The 24,814-nt window shown below is 38.7% G+C and overlaps 3 protein-coding genes across 3 annotated transcripts; 1 reads left to right on the forward strand and 2 right to left on the reverse strand.

The window, feature by feature from the left end:
• On the forward strand, positions 1-2,903 carry nip7 (NIP7 nucleolar pre-rRNA processing protein). The gene is made up of 5 exons (XM_014991287.2): positions 1-160; positions 272-358; positions 921-1,059; positions 1,175-1,315; positions 2,434-2,903. The coding sequence occupies exons 1-5, from the start codon at positions 105-107 to the stop codon at positions 2,551-2,553; spliced, it is 543 nt and encodes a 180-aa protein (XP_014846773.1). The 5' UTR covers positions 1-104; the 3' UTR covers positions 2,554-2,903.
• A 125-nt stretch (positions 2,904-3,028) lies between these two features.
• Positions 3,029-9,518, reverse strand: terf2 (telomeric repeat binding factor 2). Its single transcript, XM_014991286.2, has 13 exons — positions 9,327-9,518; positions 8,626-8,721; positions 8,247-8,377; positions 7,858-7,944; positions 7,364-7,504; positions 7,151-7,275; positions 5,955-6,473; positions 5,738-5,836; positions 5,100-5,219; positions 4,862-5,005; positions 4,522-4,601; positions 4,384-4,430; positions 3,029-3,471 (listed from the first exon to the last, which is right to left on the reverse strand). The coding sequence occupies exons 1-13, from the start codon at positions 9,475-9,477 to the stop codon at positions 3,313-3,315; spliced, it is 1,899 nt and encodes a 632-aa protein (XP_014846772.2). The 5' UTR covers positions 9,478-9,518; the 3' UTR covers positions 3,029-3,312.
• Positions 9,519-10,445: 927 nt separating this feature from the next.
• zdhhc7 (zDHHC palmitoyltransferase 7) lies at positions 10,446-21,060 on the reverse strand. Its single transcript, XM_014991284.2, has 8 exons — positions 20,857-21,060; positions 19,978-20,071; positions 16,307-16,657; positions 15,497-15,621; positions 15,058-15,154; positions 14,446-14,527; positions 13,824-13,954; positions 10,446-13,269 (listed from the first exon to the last, which is right to left on the reverse strand). The coding sequence occupies exons 3-8, from the start codon at positions 16,649-16,651 to the stop codon at positions 13,087-13,089; spliced, it is 963 nt and encodes a 320-aa protein (XP_014846770.1). The 5' UTR covers positions 16,652-16,657; positions 19,978-20,071; positions 20,857-21,060; the 3' UTR covers positions 10,446-13,086.
• Between the last annotated feature and the right edge of the window lie 3,754 nt (positions 21,061-24,814).

Raw genomic sequence — 24,814 nt, forward strand, 5'->3', positions numbered from 1 at the left:
TCCGCTTTAAAGTGTGACTACTTCCGCTGGTACCCACGTTTTTACCCCTCTACGGACTAAAAACCACATATTCCCAGCTAAAAAAGACGGCTTTACATCCTAAAATGAGACCGTTAACTGAGGAGGAGACAAAAACGATGTTTGAGAAGCTATCAAAGTAGTAAGTGAGCTTAAAATGATCTTTATTGGCCCGGAAGGGAGCAACTTTCAATAATATGTATTAGCTTGCATGTTAGCATTCATGTGATCAGTGTATGTCTTTCCCAAAAAGCATAGGGGAAAACATTAAGCTTCTCGTTGACCGACCCGATGGCACCTATTGCTTCAGGCTACATCAAGACCGTGTATACTACATGAGGTAATTATTGGTTAATACAAATATATAATTATTTCATTAGCACATGGAGCTCCATGCTGTTCACGTATTTTGTGATGGCATGTTTCAAATTGTTCAAAACCTGTTTTTCACATATACGGAAGTACTTCCTCCAAGGAGTTCTCAATATCAGAGAATCATTTCTCATTCATTTAAAAAGCCATTAATTAAAAATTATTTAATATACTTATACATTTTGTAAATAACTGTAAATGACCATCTAGAACAACTTTCTTCACCATACATACAATGTAAAAAAGCTTTTATCACAGCTAAATAAGACAAAATCTTCTGATCTTGTCTATTATGGTTGTTAAATTTGTATCTTTTTGAAACTCTGATCATGTTCATTTGGTCAGTCTTTGAGCTGACTTAAATATCGAATGAATACCATTTTTCTATTTTGTCTTATGTGTAACAAAGTGCTTTTCTGGCTTAAATGTTCTTTTTCCTGATAACAGCATTCTTTTCCTCATCTCTCCCTTAAAAGCTTTGCCATTGGTTAACTGAGAATCTTATAGAAAACTACTTTCTCTGTCCACAGCGAGAAAATTCTCAAGTTGACCACAAACTTTTCCAGAGACAAACTTATTTCGGTGGGAACATGCTTTGGAAAATTCACAAAGACCAAGAAGTTCCGCCTGCACATCACAGCTCTGGACTTCCTGGCTCCCTATGCAAAGGTGTGTATGCTCTGCACGATTCCTTCCCATGCCAGTTGGAGTAGAGATAAAACAGAGACAACACTGGTTAAAATTGAAAGCAGACGTACATGATCTGAAACTATCATGTCCTCAGTTCAAGGTGTGGGTGAAACCTGGAGCAGAGCAGTCTTTCTTGTACGGGAACCATGTGCTGAAGTCTGGCCTCGGTAGAATTACTGAAAACACGATGCAGTATCAAGGAGTTGTGGTTTACTCCATGGCTGATGTACCTTTGGTAAGTTTATTTCTGACTCCCACTGTTTTGCATTTAAAATACTTGAATGTGGACCCTGTTTTTCAAAAGTATTTTGACTGGAAAGGCTCAGTTGGGTTACCATAAGGTGACTTTAAAAAGTCCGCCTCATTCTGTGGCAGCATTCTTTGAACAATTAAAGTTCAGCCTATTCTAGAAGGACTAGAAAAGTCAGTGCCGTTCAGAGGATTGCAAGGCGTTCAATAGGATTAGTTCACACTTGTTAATTGATGATGTAACAGAAGCAACAATAGCAACTCACTCTGAAGTTTGGCACTTGTCAATAGCTGCTGAAAAATAACATTTTTAAAAACTACCTTTGCAAAGTTATACTGCTACATCTGAAGTTATTTTTAAGCAAGAAGTTGTTTCCTGCTGGAAATGACAGAGGCATCTTCCAAGAGAGGGAAGAATCGCTGGCATGCCGAAACCTCCAATGTTGCCCAAGATAAAAATACTTATCCAACTATCTTATATTGCTGAAAACCTTGGTGTAGTTTTCTATTTTCATGATGTCAGTAAACTTAATTGGGGTTGTATACTTTTGGCCAAACAGATTTAGTCTGTTTTCAACAAAGAAGCTTGTTTGTGATAGGAAATGAGGTAGATTACAAGACCTCATTGCCATTAGCCTAATCTTTAACTCCCTTCCCAGTTCAAGTCAAAACTCTGGATAGTCACTCCAAGATTACAACATTGATTTCAGTCAGAAGGAACATGATGATCAAATTAAAATATTATTTTAAAGCTAAATCTGGCTAGGGTATAAACAATTTTGCTTAGCTATAAATGTGGCCCTGGAGCTGGTAACAGAGCTGAGTGCAGGTCATTTCTGAGCTCATTTGTTTTAACCATGACTTGCTGCAAACCAGCTGCAGAGAGCTGCCGTTTTTCCATGTTTGAAAAACAGCTGCTCCAGAGAGCATTTAGCATGATTTAAAATTTACCCCCACTCTCACAATTTTCAATGGTTAAGAATAATTTCTGACATACTAAACATAAACTGTCCTAGAAGCAGAGGGATTTTCACTTAAATTAGACAATGTATCCAAGTTCTTGCTTCACCTAAAGCTTTGAATGTTCCCTGCTTTTATTGTCAGGGTTTTGGAGTAGCAGCCAAGTCCACACAGGAATGTCGGCGAGTAGATCCCATGTCCATCGTTGTGTTCCACCAGGCCGACGTGGGGGAGTTCATCAGGAGCGAGGACACGCTGACATAAACTCCCTGCATCTGGATGGACAGTTTTTCATTTTCTCATTTAGAAATGTGGGTCCAGAACAGCTAGAGGTCACAGCCCCTCGTTTTGCCCACGTGACATTTCACTGTGACTTGGCGGGATGAGAGCGTCGCCTTCTTCTTGCTGTGGGATCCACAACATCTGGAGAATATTTTTCTGCAGTCCCACAACGCCGATATGTTTCTATTGAGTTATTTTTATATTGCAAACCTGGAATATGTGGAGTCTTTTATGGATTCCTTTAAAAAAAATCACCAAATCGAAGGTGGTGGTGCTGTTTTTTTTCCCTCTAAATGTTTTTCTCTTAATAAACCAATTATCCTACTCTTGCAGTGATTGGGGTTTTATGATTACGCTTTTATTTTATCCATGATAAACTGGGGATTTTTGCATGAACCAGGGACCTCATATCTTTACCAATCACAAGTTTAATGCAGGCGTAATAAAAACACTGGCCTTTTTATGTATTTGTTGGTCATTTATTACCTGTGAAAACCAAGATGCTTTAAAGCACAGGGCTGTAATCTGTGCCATTCTTTTCCAAAAGTCCTTTAAAGTAAGACTGCTTAAGCATGGATGACTCCTTTAGCAAGAAATAGACAAATTAATCCAGTTTTTTCTTTTTTTTTTTTTACAGCTCGTTAAAAAAAAAAACTTCTAAACGGAAACAAATGATTCAAACTTAACAGTTTCTGGACTGAACTTTGAATTAAAAAAAAAAGAAAATCTTACAAAATGAAATTAAACCACTTTTTTATTCTTCAATGTCCGCCACCTGTCTTTGATGTTGACGTTGGTGCGCTCATTAAAGGAGTAGTACGCCTTTATCTTACTCCAGTTCCCCTCGCCAAACTTCTTGACCCCTTGAATTAAGTTCTCCGTTTCGCTCTCGGTCCACCTCTGCAACAGTTGAAACAATAAAAGATGGTCAGGTTTGTACTGCTTTGAAAAGCTGAAACCTTTTAATCTAAATTAAGAAGTATGCTTCTGGAATTAAGTTCCAGATTAAATGCTTAATCTGAGTATCGCCAAGCCTCTGACAACAAAATCACAAGGATGTTCAGTTTACCTAAAAAGGCCTTTGAGCACAAAAGTATCGGTGGATTTGCCTTGATCCAACTAATAAACGTTACTTTACCGAAGGATACGAGAAGCGTATTAGATACTTGGCACTGTTCTGATTTATGGAGCATTTTATCCGCATATATAGATGTGAAACATCCTGGTGGGGGGAAAAAACAACTGCCAAAGAAAAGGGTCCATGTTTTTGGTAGTTAAAAGTGACCTGTTAGGAAGAACGGTCACTTTTATCAAACCCAGTCAAGTTGGATCATTATAACACTAAATAAAAACAAAACAAAGTACAAGTTCCAAACATGATTAATCAGTTTAATTTAAAAATTGAGCAAAAAAAAATGTTTTGATTATTTCTCCAGGCCATTATGTCCAATCTTCAATTTCCTTTACTGAAGGCATCAAAAGAAACCTGCTTCATATTGCCAAGCAGGTTCTTTTGAGCTGATTTCTTGAGAATCTGGCAGTAGTGTGTGTAACTAGTAGAACTAAACAGAAATGCTGAGTTAATCACTTTTAATACTTAAATTAAAAGAGCTTGGGAGACAGGATTTATTTCCTGTCTCATTGGTTTAAATAGCTTTTTTTGTCTTAAATTTTGTTCAAACATTTAAATGTGCAAAAGAAATGAAAAGTGAAAAAAAAAAAACCTGTTAAAGGGGCAAGAACTTCTACACCGAAAACCTAAGTTAGCACCGATTCTTTTCAGTTGACTGTTTTATTTAACGTATTGCTTACCCTTCTGTTTCCTGAATTTGAGATGGTGCTTTCATTTGATCCTGATCCTGTAGTAGAAAACATAAATAATGCTTATATTGTTAGATTTTCACAGTCAGATTAGCATCGATTAGATTCTGATAGCTGAGGAAGTATTACCTCTTTTCTTTATGGAGGGGAAAAGGGAGTCCTCATCGATCCATGTCTCCTTTTCCTCCGTTATATTTTTGTGTCCTCTCCTGTAAAGACGAAGAAGCTTTTAAGAAATTGAGTTTTTCCTCTTACTGGCAAAGCAAAAAACTTCCCATAATAAAAACATGCAGGATTAAACGACGACATGGCAGAGGACATTGATTAACGTATAACAGTTTATAATATATCAATTCTTATATAAATACAAAAAAAAGAGTCAATGTGGTGATTTTACACTTTCAGATAAGGATGAAGACACATTTATGTTCATTAACTGACAGCAGCTGATTATCTCTGCTTCACTAACCAAAGCGATTTGATGGGAATCTTGCTTTGACCATCTTTGTGAGGAGTGGAGCTCTTCTGAGGGACAGCGTCAGGAGGGGACACATCAGCCGACGTGTCCAACGAAGAGTCTGACATACAAACATGCTCTCCACTGCTCGGGTCACTGGTTAAGATGAAGTAAAGGTTTCCCCACACAGACCTGAGTCAACTCAGATTTTACACTACATTAAACATATGTATAACGTGATTCCTCTCACCATGCTTTAGAACTCTTGGATATCCATTTGAGCGGTCGCTTCTTTGGACTTTTGGAGACGTCTGTGTGCGCCTGTTGCTCGTCCTTGATTTCTGACGCTTCTCTGGATCTGTCGGCTTGTCTGCCATGGAAGTAAATCAATGTTTTTAGCATAACAAGAGTGAAAATATTCGTCTATTTAACAGATGACATCAGCCAGACAATGAGTAGATTGAACTCATGCAGTGATTTAGTTCAAAACTAACGTTGGAATCTTAATAAACGCTTCTTATTGGAAATTGTAGAGGGTGACAGTGAGTGTTCAGACCATACATTTTTTCAGTACCGTGCAATAAAATTTTTGACTTGATTTCATTTAATGATTTTACAGAAAACTCAATGATAGGATTTCATAATATATAAGCTATGATCATCAAAATGATCAGAAATAAGCATTTGCTAAATATTGTGTGTGTAATAAATCTGTAATATACATGATTTTCAGTTCTGTATTCGAATGACTGAAATGTAAAAACTTTTCAGTGATATTTTAATTTACTCAGATGTTACTCTGACTAATACTGCAAACTGAAAAATTGCTAAATCTTTGGGACTCCCTGAAGCCAGGTCAGTGTGAGGCGACACTACACTTGGACGTACTTGCTGGATGATTCATTCGGCTGCTCCAGTTCTTTTTTCCCACTCGGTGGGGATTCCCCTTCACTGTCTGATGAGCATTCGATGAAACTAGTTGAAGCTCTGAAAAACATATGTTTTTTTAATCCACATACAGTTCTTAAAGAAAGAAGAGAAAGCAGACATGTTGGGATAAAATGTAAAAGCAGCAACTAACAGAGGAAGATGGAGGTAAGCTAACCTGCTCTCTGTATTGCTGCCGCGCCTGGGAAGCTTTCTCCTGGGCCTCGAATGTTCTCTTTCTGAATTTGAGAACTGCAGGGTGCTCAGCTCTTGATTTGATGGGGACGGCATCTGTGGAGAGTCCGTTGTCCTCGTCTCGACCTCCAGCTCCTCAGTAGCTGTTGTGCACTGTGAGCTCGGCTGGCTGTCCGGCTCGACCACAAACCGGGCCACCGTGTAGAGAGTCTTTGAGAGTGACCCTGCTGCTGCTTGGCGCCCTCCGCCCGTCTGTGTCATCTGGTCAGCTGGGGAAGCTTCCATAGGGCTGACTGACTTTCTCTGAAACAGGGCTTCTTGCTCTGAGTTCTGAGTGGCGCCTCTAACAGAATCAGTGCGTCTCTCCAGGCTGAGGCACACTCTTTTCTGAGATTCTTCCTCCACTTCTTGCTCCAAGTCAGAAAATGTTTTTTCTTCCAAGCACTGAGCCAGGGCTTTGTAGGCTACTTCGAGTTTGCTCTTCTGGATGAATATAGACCTTCTGAAAGGTGTGGGAGAGAACCAAAAAAAAAAAGAAAAAAAAAAAAATGACTGAAGTTTTAAAACCACACAACAGGATTCCCAAAAAAGTTCTGAAATCTAATAGAATCTCAAATTTAGAGAGCAGATAGTTACTAAATATGGAAATGGCAAAACTCAGACATTAGAATGCACAAACAGTTGGATGAAAAGAAAAATAGATGGATGGATGGATGGATGGATGGATGGATGGATGGATGGATGGATGGATAATAGAATAGATAGACAAAAGCAAATGAAAGGACAGATGAATGCACAAATTTGAGGTATGCCTTTTATCTAAAAAACACAAAAAAGTTGCTTTTAGAAACTTAGATTTTTATCATGTTGACAATAAGATATGGAATAAAATTTATATAAAATATAGATAACATCAATGTCACACCTTTCCAGTCACTGGAAAGGTGTGACCTGGAAAGGTGGAAAGTCACACCTTTCCAGTGTGACATTAGTGTCACACCTTTCCAGTCACTGGAAAGGTGTGACACTAATGTCATTAGTCAAATTAAATTCCATATGGTTAAAGTCTTTTAAAAGTGTAGTAACTCTGGCAAGATAAACACTGCATAAATAATAATAAAATCAAAAGAGGTCATTAGAAAGATTTCAGAACATAAAAGCAGTTGAAACTTTCCTTACCTTGATCTGAACTGAAAGCTGTTTACTTGTGGGCTGTATGACGGACTGGCTTCCTCCTGCTCGTCGCTCCTCACTGCTCCATCACGTTCAACTTCAATTCGTGACTCAACAAGGCTCAATGCAGCCTGTTAAGCACACATATATTTATATTACCATCTTCAAAACAAAAAGTCCAAGAGGCGGTGTCTGAAACTCAATTGTCAGTGTGCAAACCTTGTGAAGAAAAGGGACAGTAAAAGGGCAGAGCTTCTGGCAAAAACACAGCATCTCCTTCCTAAACTGTGGGAAGTTGATCTGGTTGATGACTTTGTGTTTGTTACTCTTCTGACAGATGAGATTCATTAATGTGGCTCTCTGTGGAGAATCAGATGTTGACAAGCAAGGAAACTGCTTAAATTTGTAGTCAAGGAAGGTAACGATTGTCTGTTCACAAATAGTCAGGAAAATCATGCTTTCTCTACTATCTCAGAGATTTACTGAATGAACTGAAAAAATGCTTGCGGATTTACTGCTTCCCATCAATCACTGAACTAATATTTAGTTCCTCAACCACATGTTATGTTATGTCAAGAAATATTCCAACCCAGGGGAGCTGAATGACAGTTCACAATTCCTTCGTTTGAATTGCAGAAACACTATATAATCTACGATATTAGTTTAGAAGCTGCAGAATGGGAACATGTTAAAGATTGATTGGGTGGACTTACCTTTTCATTCCCTGGACTGGGGAAGTACAGAGTGAGTGCAGCTTTTGCCTTATCAAATACCCCATTCTTTATGAAAATCACCAGGATCTAAAAAATAAAAAAATTGCTAGATCAAAACTGCCTTTTCAGGATATCTCCATGTTTTTAATTAGAGAAATGATCAGCACATTTCTTCATCAACAATATGCAGTAGTAATTATCTACTACAATACGTAGAATTGCTACTGCTGGTTAAATCTGAGGTCGGATGATTTGCCGGACTTATCAATTACAACTGATGTAGCCTCCGACTTTGCAAAGAAGGATGTTTTGTGTCTTTGAGTTAAAAAAGTATCAAAACCAGAACAGTAACAAGTTTATATATATAAAAACGTGAATAAATCACCTACCATCTCTTTAAGTAATGTGGATACATAGTCGAAATCAGCTTGAGGAATTTGGAAATTTGCCTTCATACTTTCCAGCAAGTTTAGGGCCGATTCCAGCGGAGTTTTGGACTGATCGGGTTCAAAACACACATCTGAGGGACAGAATTAACAATAACTGCAAGGCTTGGTTACCATAACAGCAGGACTGACAGTGGGATGAATGGAACCAAATGAAAGACAAGATCAAGTAATATCTCATTATTATATTATTATTACTGGCATTTTGCCAGTGCATTGACTAAACCAACATACGCAAAACTATGAGAATATCACAAGTTATTCTTAACATTTCACTTAAAAGAAATGCATTTGTGTTAATAACATGGAAAAATGAACTCACCAAGTTTTTCTCCTTCGTTTATGCGAGACAGGAACTGCAACACTCTGATCTTCAAGGGCATGTCATCAACACTTTCAATGGGACGTTCAAGGACTTCTAAGGAGATCAGAAATTATACACTCAGTAATCCACATCCATAATCCTTCCTTTACTCTTCAAGATTTTTCCAATTAATTTAAGGTTCATTTGATGCAAATTATGAAGCAGTTTCATATTATTATCACATAAAGGATAAAGTTCACAAATTTGGCTAAATGGTAACGTATTAAATGTAATTTAATACATATTTCACTGCTGAAATAAACGAGTTGGCTTAACACCTTGTGTGGCAGGGATTATTATTTGGGAATTTACAAACACAAGGAATAAATAATATTCCTGAAATAAAAGTCTGCAATAGCAGGAGTCTAGTTAAAAGCAACACAAAATAAAACAAGTATTTCACATAAACTTCCCAGTTGTTTCATGTCGCTCTTCTTGCTAGGTGCTTGCTGAATCTAGAATATGAATACAGTAGGTTTACATTTCAGTCTGCAACGCTAGAGAATGTGAAACTGTCCTACAACATTAAGCGCAAACATAATAAACATTTGGTATAGTTAATAGACAACCAGTAGTTTCACTTTGTTGACGCTAAAGTTACTACAGACAGACATGAGAAGCTAGGCAAGTTAAAGCTAGTTTAGAATAGAAGTGCTTACTGTCCAGCATGTCTCTAATAGCACAAAAATCCGCATACTGCTGGTTCTTGAAGAACTCCACCGTCAGAGAAAAGTAATATTCCACCAGCCAGCGGTTAACAACCTCCTCCACTTTTACTTGACCGATGTTTACACTTTTGTTTGCCGCCATGTTCGCGCTTCACTTCTCTTCTTCTTCCGGTTTAATGGTGGTTGGTAAAGTGATCTCCGGCGCTATACTGCCTCCTCCGAGCGTTATGTGAACTGCTGCGAATAACTACCTCCATTTTTGACACGCCCTTGACACGGAAGTGCGCTGAATGGATTATTTTATTAATTAAATATACAGCTGTTAAAATTCTATATATATTATTCTTATTCAATTATTTTTACAAAAATGTACAAGCCATGTTGTATGTTATTTGTGTGACCAGCCATCACGCTGTCATGCTTAGTGATTTTGTAAAATGTCTTAAAGTGACTGAAAGAAAACATGTTCAAATGAAAAATAAAAAAAGGAGTTTTCCAGTTATTTTTATTATTTGTAATGTAGTTAAATATTCTGATTTTCTCAATGCTTGCAATCCCTATTTAGAAGCAGTTACATTTCAGTTTATTCACTTTTATTTAATTCCCAAACAAAACCAGTTTCACTGTTTTCAAGAAAATCTAAATCAAATGACTACTTGACACACAGAATTGTGTTTTTTTTTTTTTTTTTTTGAAATAAACCAGTGAGTGTGGTACCCACGGGAGAGGCACGACATATCTGTATTAGCTAATGTCTATTTCTACTTATTCATCCGATAAGTAAAATTGAGCTTACACTATTGTTTATTTCCATCTTCTTGCTCCTTTTGCGTTTAAGAAGGGGGAGGAAGTTGACCATGTGGAATTTGATCATCTGTGATAATGACGCAGAACAGGATTATGAGGTGTTAACCAAAGCAGAAAAATAATGTAGGTGGTGTGCTCGGTCACTTTCAGTGTCAAAAGTGTAGCTAAATATATACTATATTGGTAAACATAAGTTATTGGCCTCGACAAGAGTAATATCGGCCCAATTTTCATATCTGTGCATCCCCTATAAGTAATCACTTTTCCTTTTCATTTTTTTTTAAACACAGTCCAGAGCACAAGTTATTTTATTCAAGTTTATTATGGAAAAAAATGGCATTAAGGATGACAAAAAAAATTTGACACAATTTAAATAAAAATAAAACTCAACATTCAGTTTATATTGTTATTAATAATTACTTTTATACTTTGTTTATAAAGCTGAATGATTTTTGTTCTTGAAGACATATTCCCTCTAGCCAGAGAACCCAATCTCCCATAACTGTTTATGGTGGAACTATAAATATGTATTAAAACATCCATCCTGCTACTGTACATGACAACAAGTCTCTGCATTTAAAAAAACATCAGTTTCAACTTTAACCTGCGACCTTGGTGGAAAACCCTCTTTGAGAGCATAGTGTTGTACAGATGGGTTTTCACTACGTTCGACCACCATCCACAGTCAAGTAACACACAAAGATCTCTTTTAAAATTAAATCACACAGAATTATCCGAGCATGAATAACTCTGCCATATGTTAATATGTTAACTCTTGATTAGCTGATAGCCCTGACTGGCCTCTACAGCTTCTAACACTTTGTGTTGATTAGTGACACAGTACCTTTTCGTTACTGAATGTCATTTTGCAACGATTGCTGCTTGATTAGCATTATTTGTGGACCCATCAAATAATACAGCATATTTCCTGATTCTTTCTCAAATCTCTACCAATCTACACTTTTTTTTTGCTGTATTAATTTTTACTAAGCATGCTGTTTGAACAGTTCTGAATATAAACAAGTAGTATACCAACATTATGCTGTGATCGTCCTACAGAGCAGCTAAATAAACGGAGAAACAAGAGGCCAGTATTTGGAAAGTCCCCTGATGTCACTGTGTGCTCAGTGTTCTGTCCCCTTCGCCTAACGTAGGTAGCTTTTACATTCTTATGACAGCGTTTTCCTAAAAACATAAAAAATAAAATAAAATCATTATGTCCTCAGAGGTTTTAATATGTAAACGGGTGAGATTTTTCTTTCCTGACTACCACAGATGAGAACAGACAGCAGTATATAATAACAACTAAAGATATGAGACTTAAAATATTTAATTTGACAATACTTGAGCACCACCATCTTTTTAGACAATATTTAACTATAAATTCAGGAAGCATTGGCCTCAAGTGCGTACAGGCTGATCACTCCTGCCACAGGGTAATGTGAAGGTGGGCGTCTTCACAAACACGATAGATCATTTTAACAGCTTTAGTGCTATGATACACTCCTGCTCTGCCGACTGATATCGCAGGGCTTTAAATTTGTAGAGTGGGGGAAAAAAAAGGCATTGAAAGAATCTGTTGAGCTCCTCAAGTTATGGTTCACCATTAAAGATTGTGTAATGAAATAAAAAAAAAAAAAGCTGGGTTTTGTCGCCCGATAATGTTGTGCTAGTTTTTCAGAAGAACCGTTTAACAAAAAAAGCACCACACAGTTGCCAAGCAGCATGCAAAGCAGCCATGTCTCAGACTTGGCTCCGTCTTGAACAGCTTGAGTGGTTGTTTCAGTGTTTGAATGCAACATAATCTCATTATCGTGTTCTTGTATAATCCTACCACACAGAAAAGTCTCCTCCAGTTCACAGCACAACGAAAAAAAAAAAAAAAAGATACACAAAAAGGAAAACAATTCAGACTCGGTAACATTCAATCCAGTGCCTGAATTATTTTGTAATGAAAATACAGGGAGGCATGTCAGTGATCTGACCATTTGTTTCAGAAACGCTCCAGAGACATTAAGCAGCATGTAGGCAGGGATGAATTGCAAATCTATAGACATGGAAAATGACTTTCTAATCCAAACGTGGACCCAGACCAGCAGTAGTCATCTCCTGTGAGTCGTCACGGTTAGCTGGAGAGGAGTGGTCGTGGTGATAAGGCGTCAGCAGTCACTCAAAGATGGAATATTTTTTACAGGCTCCCGTAAGCACAAAACAAAACAACAAAAAAAAAAAAACAGAAAAATTCAGCTCAGAGAAGAACTACAAGACAAAGAGGACGACTTGAGGAGAAAAGCCATTTGGTCCTCTTGACTAAAAATAAGGCTTGGGTTCACCATGGCCTGTTTCTTTAAAAGACAGCCACTTCCAGGCTGACTGACTGGTACATGCATGTTGGAGCACACAGTTCAATCACTGCTGTTCGTTGTGCTCTACACACCAGGCTGTTTTAAACAATGTAGTGCATTTCCTGGACTGTGGTTCCCATGTCTGACTCCAGATGAGTACTGAGCATTTCTCCCCTTGAGATCCTGTTGCCTTCTTCCAGAGACGATAAAACCTAACTCCGTTCACATCCCTTATGACGAAGATGCTTGCTATAAATCACATATTCGCGTATCCAACATTACTTTTCGTTGTGAGGAATAAAAATCTCGAGTTCTGTTCGTGCTTTTCCAAAATCCACACAAACAAAGCGAAAAGGACTAACAGCCCGATTATTGGGAACACTAGTGCAGAGCAACACAAATAGTGTTGGGTGTTAAACAGCCGGTGGGAGTCAAGAGTTGTGATGCTCCAGGGTCCTGCTGTAGCAGCCTGTGCTTCACCCCCCTCCATAGGCGCGCTCTCTGGATGAAACGGTCCATCTGAGCCCCCGCCAGGCGGGCTAACAAGAAATCCAGCTTTAGGCAGCCAACGTGTGTGAGCTCCATCACTGCCCAGCTTGTCAGACGGAGAACTCGGAGCCACCGCGGCGACCCTGGGTCACCACCAACAGACGGCGCAGACGCAGGCCCGTGAATGGGTTGCACCACAGAAGGGACGGCGGACCCCCAAAAACAGACTTCATTCCGTCCCACCTCATGTGACGCTCCCATGTTGGCTTCTCGTTCTTAAGACGTTCAATCTCCTGGAAGACATGGAAATCAGTTCAGAAAGAGTCAGATCGCGAATAAATTGTGAATAAATGATCTCAAGTGAATTTCTAACATTTCTGTTCCCCATAACAGAACCTCATTAGCGTAACAGAAACCTGACATACTTATCTTTTACCCATCTAGATGTTCAGTTCATTTATTTATACCTGTTTACCTGCATCTGAATAATAAATATGAATTGAAATCAGTCATTCTGACTTGAGAACCTAAAAACAAAGCTTGTTTTGTATGTGTGTGCACCAGTTTAGCACAGACGCTACTGCAACTTTTTACGCCAAACAGCTACTATTAACCAACTTTATTTATTATTCTAGATCACAAATTTTACAAAAAGACTTACAAAAGGCAAGTGCAATATATGTAATTAAAGTTTCATCCAGACTTCTTATCAGTCTGTGTAATTATGCATATGTGCATAACATACTAATAGTTTGGTCAACCTTCCAGCTTTACGCCTACCCAGCTTGGAAATCACAAATCTAAACCCAGAGCAGCAAACGGTGACGGAGTTTGCGTGAATACTGACCGTCTCATCATTGCAGATGGAGTGAATCTGTGTGCCGAACATCACAGCTGTAAAAGTGAGGAAGAGGATGGCTTCAAGACAGAGGAAGATCAGCAACAAGACCGACACCCCCGGTGAGAAGTCACTGCATTCTGAACAGGACAAAAAAAAAAGAACAAATCAGAGGTTTGTACAGTGTAGAGGAGTGACTGAAATATTTTTTGCAGGCTGTGTATATCTGAATAGAAGACACAGTGTTGAGGTTCCACCTCATAAAGCAGTGGGAGCTGGTAATCTACTGACAGATGTAGAAAAACTCATTCAGCAATCTTGTCGGCTGCAGAGATTGTTTACAAAGCAAAAGAACAGCAATTTCTTCACAGCCAAGAGACGCAGTGTAATTTGAATTAATACGAAAAAATGAGCTGATTCATTCCTGCAGACCACAGTGAAGCATAAAGAGCAATAGCAAGTGAATGAGGGTTGTGAGAAACAATTCTGGTGATCTCTGAGCAGAAGAAGGAGAAATCCCTTTATTTCCTCTGATCTCTGCATCTCCACTTGTGCATTTTAAGATGCAATTCTAAATTCCCTTCACATTTTGAAACGTCTTTTAACGCAAACTTATCTTGCGAGTTCTTACCGTTCCACTGCACCTTAATACATGTGAAGAAGTGCATCCCACTGAGCCCCAGAGCATGGGCGGAAATCAAGGCTATGTACATCTGTGGAGCAAAAACAGTGGACAAAGAAACAGAAACATGAAATTTCTACATGAAAAAATAAGACAATTCACACAAAAGTTAATGTTTTATAGCTTCATTTTCAGTCAATGAAGGTGTGGATGGCAGGGGGAGCTGCAACACTCAGCCATATATGGCAGCTTTATTTTTCTGTCTTCAGAATAATCCAGTCAGGGTGGGAAGCCATAAAAAGTGCTGATCTTATCAAGGGAGTCCCAGATGGCAGCGAGTGCACATTTAATGTAGGTCTGCTCCTGCTCTTCACTACAGCTCAGAGCTCTGAACTTCAGCTGATCAAAGGGAGGTTCTGCCTCCACAAAATAAGCATAGTGTCATAAATGTTATAAGCTCAGACAATTTCAAACAACCTAATCATATTTAGGAATTAAGAATCAAAACAAGCGACATGCACACTTTGCTACAGCAGTGATAACATTTCAAAAGAGCTGGCGATCTGTGTCGCACCCTCTTGCAAGACTTGCCACTTCCTTCCTTAACGTCTGTGTACTTACAGTAAAAAGAACGAAGAATCTCTGATTCTTTTCTCCCACGCAGTTATTGACCCAGGGACAGTGATGATCCATCTTCCGGATGCATCGTTTACAAATGCTGCAGGGAGGACACACAGGTTAGCTTGAGAAAACAGGAATATATTCACAAACAAGCTTTAATAAATATCCATGATGTTGAGTTAGCTGGGTTAAGCAATTTTAATTTCAACATACGAAACAGTTTGTATGTGTGAGTAGCACTAGTTCAGAGACTAACTGATGCAGGTGAAAGCTTATTTTAAATTTTTAAATTTGCTGTCTGTAAAAAAACTGTTGACCACACTGAAAATCTGCTGCAGTTTGAGTGCTGTCAAACACAAGTGAGTGCTTTTTAAGCATTAATGCTTCAAAACATCCCATTGCTAGGCAGAAGAAAGGATAAACAGCTTTTGTCACACACCTGCAGTGGTGTGCTCTTTCAGGTTTGATGCTGCAACACTTCGGACACTTGTAGATGACTTCTCCAGGCTTCAGCTGCAGGCTCTCCATGTACTCCTTGGTTGCATTCCCCTTAGGAACTGCACCCTAAAATGTGGCAAAGGCAGCAAGGCAACTGACTTCAGTTGATGCATCATTTTATTAAATTACGTTGTGATTTTATGTCTCTATTAAAACTGGTGCAACTTAAAGAGAACAAGTCTAATGTCAGCATTTGTTTCCTGGCTACCCATATATCAGATCATATCCCTCTGACTAAAGCAGCTGAAAGTGTCTAAAGATTCCCAGGCCCCTTGAGGTCTGAACTCCTTTGTAACTTCAATTGTTAAATTTAACTCTTGTTTATAAACTCATCTTTTCTCTCTGGTCCCTGACACATACTATAAACTGACTGGGAAATGTTAAAAACTCATGAAGTGAAAACTTCTCTTTTATCAGAGAGGTGAAGATGTGAACTCTGATGTTGAATTACATTGAAGCCCTGATACGCAGTCTTGGTTAAAGGAGCTGCTCTCCAGAGTCTATGCACAGAACATCCTACTGCAAACTACTCCCAGCTCGGTGTCCCACATTATACGAGCAAGTGACTGGCTCTGTACCGGGAGCTGTAACTTAAACTCTTCTCTGACTGCAAAAACCAGAATAAATGTATATACCTTCCTTTGCATGTGCAGTAATACGCTATTTGAAACTCCTTTCTTTGCTCCACTTTGCATCCAAGTGTTTAATACTTCTAATATCTTCCCACTGTACTGAGTGTGACAGTCCTTACTGGGTCAGTCAACATGGTGCGCAGGTGTGACGCCAGCGCGAGCACAGCCAGCGAGTTGAAGGTGGCCCCGTTCAGCAGAGAGTACCAGAAGTTCTTGGCAGGCAGAAGCATGACAAAGTTCACCACAAACTCTGCGTACAGGACCAGAAACCAGGTCATGGTGGCGCACACCATGCCGCAGCTGTCCTGAATGAACCAGACCGTGCGGTTCCCAGCTGAGTGCCCTGCGTTTGGACCTCCGACCATCACCCCGGCTCCCAGGCTGCCCGCCTCTACGTCTGCGCCGGCGGCCAGCAGCGGGTGGTGCTGCTCCATGTCTCGTAGTCGGTGGTTTGAAGACTGCATCGTGCCCTGTGGAAGAAACAAAAACTGACTTTAGTCTTCTGGCTTCATTTTGACAAACTACTGACATGAAGGAAGTAATTAAAACAAGAGATGAAACTACTTAAGTGAAAGTCGTCTTTAGAAATGGACTGAAGTCATTTTATTTTACACCTTTAGGAAATGCTTAAAATATGGTCACTTCCTCTCAGTTTGCCTTGCAGCTCCGCCTGCCAGAAGCCTGAGTCACCAAAGCTTTTAACTTTTGTTTTCAGGCCAAGGTCGGCGGGTAACATTCAGCAGAAACAGGAAGACAAAGTCCACAGCTTCAAAATCAATCAATGGCTACCCATGTCTCTTTGGAAAACTGATCCAAAGGCTGCAGTTCATATGGGCTAATAATAAGCTGCTGCCAGGCCTGATTGTTATTGACCCATAGAACTGAATAAAACAGAGTTTCAGGTTTTTCTAGAGTAAAAGAGGAAACCTGAAATGCAATTTACTTAGAGGTCATTTCTAAAAGCATCCACCTGTCTGTGTCAAAACATCATCAAAACTCAAACTGTAACAACATAGGGGGAAAAAACCCCAACATTATTAATTTCTACAAAATAAAAAAGAAAAGAACATTTAATGTTCCTTTAACAGATTCATGACTCTCACATCTCCTTTAAACTGCAATGCTTCAGCAACAGTCAAGTTGGATCAATCGATTTTGTAAATATTTTATCCACACAAGCATGTGCCACAACTGGAGAGGATGAAGACCAAATAAAGACTGTTTTTTTTAATATTAGTAATAAATAAATAAACCAATCCCAAAATTCAGAACAGGTTGGCACATCTTTCTCCTTTCTAACTGTCAAAACACACAGCAGCTGCTGCCACATACACTGATATTGATTCCAATTTTCCATTGTTTTAATTTCACTCTTCATCAAAAATATGAGGACATGTCTGGGAAGCAGTAAAGGGTTTGAAATCATAGTAGAACCGTCAATATTTTTAGACACGGCAGTAAAACTAGGCTCAGGTTTTAAAAGTCTGACATCATCTTAAACACAAAGGGAAACCGATCTGCACAACTCAACTGAAGATGTTTGTATTTGTTGATGTTTTTAGGAACTAAATGGAGATATGAGCTGCATATTGTTTTGGGATCTGTGCAAAACTAGCATTTATGTCAAAAACAACAGGAAAGAAATGTTTTATCGTTCTCCAATTAAAAAAAAAAAAGAATAAGGAGCCTGCAAAAAAAGTTACATCTTAAACTTAAAATTACCCAAATGTAATAGTCTGTAAAATTATGCGCACTAGCAGAAAACAGGAGCAGTGGAAATCATCATTAAAATAGTACAACTTCTTTTTCTGAATTAGCTAACCACCAAATTTCAGGGGAAATGTAACATGCATGTAAATTTTGGCCTGCTTTTTTTTATTAGAGATCATTTAGATAACTGCCCGAAGTTGTGGTAGAAAAAAACTAGTTTAAGTTGTAAACAACTTCTAGTTTGGTGAACTGGTGCATTCAGCTGCTCTGAAGCAAAATGTGGCTCATTTCTCTAAAGTAAATGAGACATCTCCAGTGACACGGCTGGTGCTGAGCTGTCAACGTTTAGCTAGCAGCCTTGCAGATATTTGCTTCTCTTGTCGTCCACTCACTCCCTCTGCAAAATGGAAAGGTTTTTGTCCTGTTTCCCTAACACCTGACTGTGGGTGTTCTCTTAGTGAGACCAGTTTTACTGCATCAGACCCCACCCTTTGTTTTAAAATAACCTGTGACATATATATATATATATATATTATAACTTATATATTCCTGTTGAATGAGGAACAACAGGAATGAGTATTGAAGGATTTTTCAACAGCTGTTTCGCTGAGTTTTCTTTTCAGTTGTGTAACTAATGTGGGACGCATATTTTATGCCGAAACGTTGACTCCCCAGCAGCACGTATCAGCTTTTGCTCCAGGCTTGTTTTAAGAGGGGCAGACAGGCCTCTAGATGTTTGGAAAAAGGAAACGGAAAACAAAACGAGATTAGTTTTTTGCTTATAAATAAGTAATAGAGAAAAAAAAAAATGGCCAGTCGACAAACTACAGTAAATTCCTTCTTACTGTCCACATATGAATCAGAAGATACTTTTAGCAGTACAACAGCATTGATTTTCTTGAAGTGAAGTCAAGAAGGATCGATTAAAGTCCCACTAAATGACTGTCCAGCTGACTGGACTCGCGGAAAAACATATTTGTCTCCCTCATATTTTCTTTTCAAAACCAGCAATCTGGCCAAGACTACCTTACAAAATAGATCGCTGATGTCAGCACATCCAATACGTCTATAGCATATTTTCATTAAACAGCAGCCCACATGGAAAAAACAACAATTATAATTGCGATTTATTCTGCTGGAGGTTTCTTCCTGTTAAAAGGGAGTTGTTATTTTCCACTGTTACCATTTGCTTGCTCAGGAGAAGCAGCTGTTTTTTTTTTTTTTAGAGAACTGCTTATCATCTGGCATCATAAAGCGATTTTTACTGCACTTTTATAGAACCAGAGTTGAACTGAAATGTCTGTGACAGAGACGCCTTTAGGAATGGATCGTGCATTGGATTTGTTTGTCTTGTCCAATCCCTTGAGGTTACATTTGCTGTAAATTTATATTTTATAAATAAATTGAATGTAATCATATATTGATAGCTTAACTTAATCCAACTACATGCAAAAAAAAAGGTCCAAGAAACAAATAAAAACCCATTTTCCAGAGACTATTGCCCAAATAAAATTCCCTTAATTCTGATACAAACGGAGGCTGATTTTTAAGAGTCACGTCAAGAAATCAAATATTAAGGTATTGAAGATGCACCAATTAAATTAGCGAGTTTCCTGATTTCTCATTGATAATCAGTAATTCAAACAGTGAAAAATCATAATTCACAATTTCTTTAAACTCATACACAAATAGAATTTACCGTGATATAATATTCTTTTTGATTTTTGCTAAAATAAACACATTTTGCTCAAGTGTAAAATGAGGATACTTGTAACACCATCAATTTAAAAACAATACTTCCTTCATGAAGGAAGGATTCACCTGCAGCAACTTTTCTTTGTTATTGTATGTCCTTAAGAAAAACCGGAAAGGTAAAAATTTAAATCAACAGGTGAGACCAAAGCCAGAATTTGTTACGAAGAACTTAATCTTTTTCTTTCTGACTGTCTCATATCTCTCCCCATGTTTTCATTTTTCTAAGCCACACTTAGAGTAAGGAATGCAAGTTCCCCACCTTTTAAATAAGTCAAAAAGAGCTAGGGTAGTTCTAAGAAATGTGAGAATGTCAATTTCAACATACCTGATATTACTGAGCTTTACAACAACATGCTGTGGTGTGCTGAGCACCATTAAGGAAGAAGCTCATGTGCAGAGATGGGAATGTTGGCTGAGACCTGAAAAGACCAGAGAATGGAAAATGTGTCATTGCAGAGCAAATGCCTTCAAAAAGTTGAAGATTTACTGTAAAAATACTAGTTGAAGCTCAACACCATCGTATATCTGTCAGCATTTTTTTTTTTACTAAATACTTCTAAATATGTCAGTAAATCTTAGAAAGAAAGCACCATAAACTACACCATTATTAAACGTTGTACTGAAGAAGTCAGCTCAAGCTTTCATTTTAGATCACCACTATTTACAGAAGTCTGACTTCCTCTCTGGATGTCATGTAGGATTTGCCAACTACTCAGGAAACACGCCCATCATTTTTCGTAATAAGGTGACACTGCATTTGTTATTTTTTTTTCCCTCCCAAATACTGTGCTCAAGTTTTACAGACCCTGTTGCTGCTAAAGGTTTGGTCTAATTCCCTCCTTATTTTTTCATTGTCAGTCAAAATAACCTTTGTAATAATAAACCAAGAAGCCAGTTAACCTGAGCTCCCTAATCACCACCTTCAGTCATATCATCTGATGTCGGTGTGGCAAAGGTATGAGTAATGTTCAATAAGTCATACGCAGAATTTGCTTTTTTTTTTCCTTCCTGTTAGTTTTAATAACAACTGAAAGAGCTCTCTCAGACGCGATAAGCCCAGACGTCTCCATCTGCCCCAATATCCCTCATCACACCGAGCTGGCTGAGGATCTCGCTGGCTAACTAGCCGCTGAAAGAAGCTAACAAACGATAGCGTGCTAGCTGTGTATGCAAATACCTCAACACTGTCAGCTGAATTACATACCTTTGCCGACTTTACCTCATACGCGAGGAACTCCTTATCGGTATATTTCTATTTCCATTTATATTAAACCCGCAGCCAACACAGTGGAGCATCGGCAGATTGAGCACATCGCTCAAACAACAGGCTGACAGTGACCAGTAACGACGAAGCTTCCGGGGCTTCGCTTCGGCTTTTCCCGCTGTCATTCGCAACTCTCCGGCGAGTGATGTCGTTCCAAATAGCGCCACCCTGTGCTCAAAGGCAGAAGTGAAATACGAAAGTGCATTAATGTCAAACGTCCACTGACCGGCGCTATTGGACAGATTTCGTAACATTTTTGCCAGACAAAACGGCACCCCATATTTCAACCAAAGGACAAAACGTCAAATATAAAATGCTGAACTGAAGTAAAGACTAAATAAACAATCACATAAAATTATTTGTTTCTTCATATATGACAATGTACATAAAAACAGAGCTCAAAGACAAAATATGTACGGCACAAGATTATAGTTTTTTTTCCTGCGAATTTCCTTTTAAGTCCTAGGGCCTCCAGGGATGGAAAAAAAAATAGATTAATTGATAAAACAAAAACAAACAAACAAAGATATGAAAACCTAAACTGCAGTGAAGCTAATTTGTCCCATATCTTATTCCCATACACTTTAGAATGAACATAAGATATCCCAAAGTCATTTATTAGATGGAGCCAACCTTAAGCACATACAGTTAACCTCTTGAATTGATGTTTTTTAAACATGTCTGCACTGCATCAAAAAATCATACCATAATTTCTTATTTTGCTTTTGGTTTAGCTTCTCCAGCCTCGCTGGAACCAAGCTTACTGCGTTCTTAAGTTGCTGCTTCTCACTATTAGCTTAACTTGTAGAAGGTATGAAAGTATTCATGAGGAATTCAGCAAAGCAGAAAACAGTTTCCGTCCTGTTTGCTGCAAGACTAAAACATTAATGCCATCCACTTTTCCAGTCCTCTTCGGTATTGTTGGATATGCGCCGAGAATGCCACTGCAAAACAGAAAATTCTGATTCAGTGAAATGTTTGGATTGACCCAAACAAAGTCTCTAATCAGCTGAGGACAGATGCCCAATTAGCCTCCCCAGTGGGGGCAGCAGCCCCTCTTGTCATATGTCTCCGTGGAGCAGATAATAAAGCCAAGACAAAGCAGCTTGGACGCTTTCTTCTCTGAGTCTGCAACCACGCACTGAGCTCTCAGAGCTTCCTGCCCTCTCCTGTTCTGGTTCAGCCAGTATCAGCTGTCTATTTTAGAGGGAGCCAGAGAAAAAATACCCAGCAATCCTCTAAAGCAGCTTAAAGGCTGAATCAGGGGACTGAAGCCTTTTCCATTTTCAGAGTCGCTTCTCTCTCCATCACGGCTAGATGAGCATCTGAGTGACGGCCAAGGCAGCCACCGCAGTGGTTACATGCAAACTATCGCCTGCTGCACACTCTCTGAGGCTCTTCAGGTCCAGCTTTCTGAAAAAAAAAAAAAGAAAAACATCTAGAAAATGTCTGAAGAACAGCATTAAAACCAATAAATATATGTAGAACAAAAAAAAGAGCCTTAATTCATTTTAACTCTTATAATCAGGAGGTTTGTCTGTGATTCAATAATAAATGCCGAGTGCTGCTGATGTGTGACACAAAGTCTGGAAGCTCTGGGTTTTGGTGCACTTCTTTCCACCCTTTGTTGACACGCAGGCTTTTGGAGGGAAATGAAGTGAAACAAAGTGGAGTGGAGAGCAGAGGTTTTAAGTGACTGTGTGACGTCAGACTGTCTGCTTGCAAATGTGTGGGCTCGTGTTTGTGTTGCACGAATAAAATGGGAAAGCTGGATGCAAGGCTTGGTTTACACCGGAGAGAAGAGAGGAGATGAGCAGAGAAGAGCAGACAAAAGAAAAGAAGAAAGAGAACAATGACAAGGAGAGAAAAAGCTAAAATAAATAACAAAGTGGATCTATAATTGCACTGTAATGACAAAGTGAAATATATGAGAGAATTAATATTGAAAAAACAGTACATTGGAGAGATGCAAATAATGCATAGAACACACAATTACACTAATAACATTCATGGGAAATGTTTTACCTTCTATAAAAAAAAAAGAAAAAAAAGAAAAAGATTTGCAGCAAACATTTTAAATTATGAACAGTCCTGCCCGTCCCGACTACCTTGACTGGAACGATATGCCTCTGCATGGTTTTATATTCCAAATATATTTTCCCTTTTTTGAGCCATAAGCTGACTAAAACATTCGTTTTAAATGCTTTCTGCAGGGCTGATGTCTGATGTCTGGAGCGCTCCCCAGACATTTCTTACCTCTCTGTTCTGTTCTCTGATCTGAATCAGAGATATTCAGACGTCTGCTTCTTTTACTTATGGTAGATGTAAGCATCCAACAAGCCCTGCTAAAATAATATTTTATAACGTTTTCACTTGTACAAAATATATTATCTAACAACAAAAAATATTCCAGCTACATTCTGAGTATTTGCTGTTGTCATTGCTGCTGAAGCTAATTATTCTAAGGACAGTTTCCTGACATGAAGGCTCAGTTTTCACTGTGACAATTATCATCAAGAGCGAGAGCTTTCTGAGTGAAACACAACTGTTTCATATGATTCTTTTTTTTATTTCAGTTTCACGCTGAGTCAATTCTAGTTAAGTTGCAGAGGTATAAAATAACCAATGTTATATGAACTGCGAAATCCCTTTGAGAAGCAATAAAATGCCTTAGCATCACTTTGCCTTCGTAGCATAGTGCATCTTTGCACCTTGTCAACATTTCTCAAACACCTTGGTAAACCACTTTTTCTTTCCTCTGAGGACAAAAAGTTTGCTTTCTGCCCAGTACATTCCACCCTTCAGCAGGAATCACAATAAATGAAAAAGAAAAAAAAAATCAGTGCTAACTGATCAGTAAATTATGCCTGATCTGTGTGGTTTGACGTGGAACATTTAAAAATGTGTTTGATCTCTGTCACCCACTAACCTGCATGTTTAAAATACTCTCCTGCCTCATGACACCTGAATTCAAAATGCTGGATGATTAAGACGCTTCATAAGATTCTGAGGAGATGATTCATATCTTGGAGTCAGAGGTTTTCCAGCAGAGAGACGCTTGAAACATGCCTCCTGCAAACACGCACGCATGTTTGCTGCAAGTGCCTTTCGTTTTCAGTTAGTTTACCTACAATCTCCAGCACAAAATAACAAAAATATGTTTTAAAAATCAATTAAACTAAGCAAATAAAATGAATGTGAACGATCTCTGACCGACTTTTTTTGTATCATAACACATTTCACGTAAAGCCCATATTTATGGAGCTGCAGATGGCACTGTAAGTTCAATCGCCTCGTGACCTGCTTCTTTTAAAAGTTTTAATTCTGCTAATGCACATCTCCGCCTCACTGATCTCACGCAGACCAGAGTGGTCGCTCTCGAATATCAAAGACACGCGTTCGCATTCGGACTCTTGTTCACTCGAACGTAAGTGGGAGAGCCGCGGCTTTGACTGCAGAGAGAATTATCCTCGGCGATAAAGAGGCTTGACCAAGATCGAGAGGCCTCCGACACTCCCCGTGCTTATCTCTGCTGCGTCGCCACACCCATGCGAATAAAACCGCAAAGCATTGTGGTGGGGATTTTCTGAGGGCAATTGATTAACTTTTTTCTTTTTTACAGGTGAAAGAGTTACAGGAGACAGCAGGTCCGTAGACCTCACGCCCTGCTGACCAGAGGATCTTCTTCTTCGTGCGGCAGCAGCATCCAAACGGATTAATAAAAAGCAAACAATAGCTACACTGTTGTCAGTTATAACCAACACGAAGCTCCTAAACTATGCAACTGCTGTTGTAGTCTTTTAAAGGCCTAGTGAAGGACATCTTTTTAGTGCACTTGTTCAGGCTTTTCATTGCTATGTTTTTGTCATCTGAAAAATGTACAATGGATCAGGCTGCA

The sequence above is a fragment of the Poecilia mexicana genome, unplaced genomic scaffold (genome assembly GCF_051168715.1).
Source record: "Poecilia mexicana isolate PSO_F unplaced genomic scaffold, ASM5116871v1 scaffold_3, whole genome shotgun sequence".
In the NCBI taxonomy this organism is placed as follows: domain Eukaryota; kingdom Metazoa; phylum Chordata; class Actinopteri; order Cyprinodontiformes; family Poeciliidae; genus Poecilia; species Poecilia mexicana.

What these genes read in the sequence shown, in the direction of transcription:
- nip7 (XM_014991287.2), top strand. Translation starts at nt 105, where the DNA reads ATGAGACCGTTAACTGAGGAGGAGACAAAAACGATGTTTGAGAAGCTA. An exon ending in TTTGAGAAGCTATCAAAGTA is followed by an intron (nt 161 to 271) that starts GTAAGTGAGCTT and finishes TTTCCCAAAAAG; the next exon opens with CATAGGGGAAAACATTAAGC. An exon ending in GACCGTGTATACTACATGAG is followed by an intron (nt 359 to 920) that starts GTAATTATTGGT and finishes CTCTGTCCACAG; the next exon opens with CGAGAAAATTCTCAAGTTGA.
- terf2 (XM_014991286.2), bottom strand. Translation starts at nt 9,477, where the DNA reads ATGGCGGCAAACAAAAGTGTAAACATCGGTCAAGTAAAAGTGGAGGAG. An exon ending in AGCTTTCAGTTCAGATCAAG is followed by an intron (nt 6,474 to 7,150) that starts GTAAGGAAAGTT and finishes CACACCTTTCAG; the next exon opens with AAGGTCTATATTCATCCAGA. An exon ending in CCGAATGAATCATCCAGCAA is followed by an intron (nt 5,220 to 5,737) that starts GTACGTCCAAGT and finishes CTTCCATGGCAG; the next exon opens with ACAAGCCGACAGATCCAGAG.
- zdhhc7 (XM_014991284.2), bottom strand. Translation starts at nt 16,651, where the DNA reads ATGCAGTCTTCAAACCACCGACTACGAGACATGGAGCAGCACCACCCG. An exon ending in TATTAAGGTGCAGTGGAACG is followed by an intron (nt 13,955 to 14,445) that starts GTAAGAACTCGC and finishes TGTCCTGTTCAG; the next exon opens with AATGCAGTGACTTCTCACCG. An exon ending in CCATCTGCAATGATGAGACG is followed by an intron (nt 13,270 to 13,823) that starts GTCAGTATTCAC and finishes CATGTCTTCCAG; the next exon opens with GAGATTGAACGTCTTAAGAA.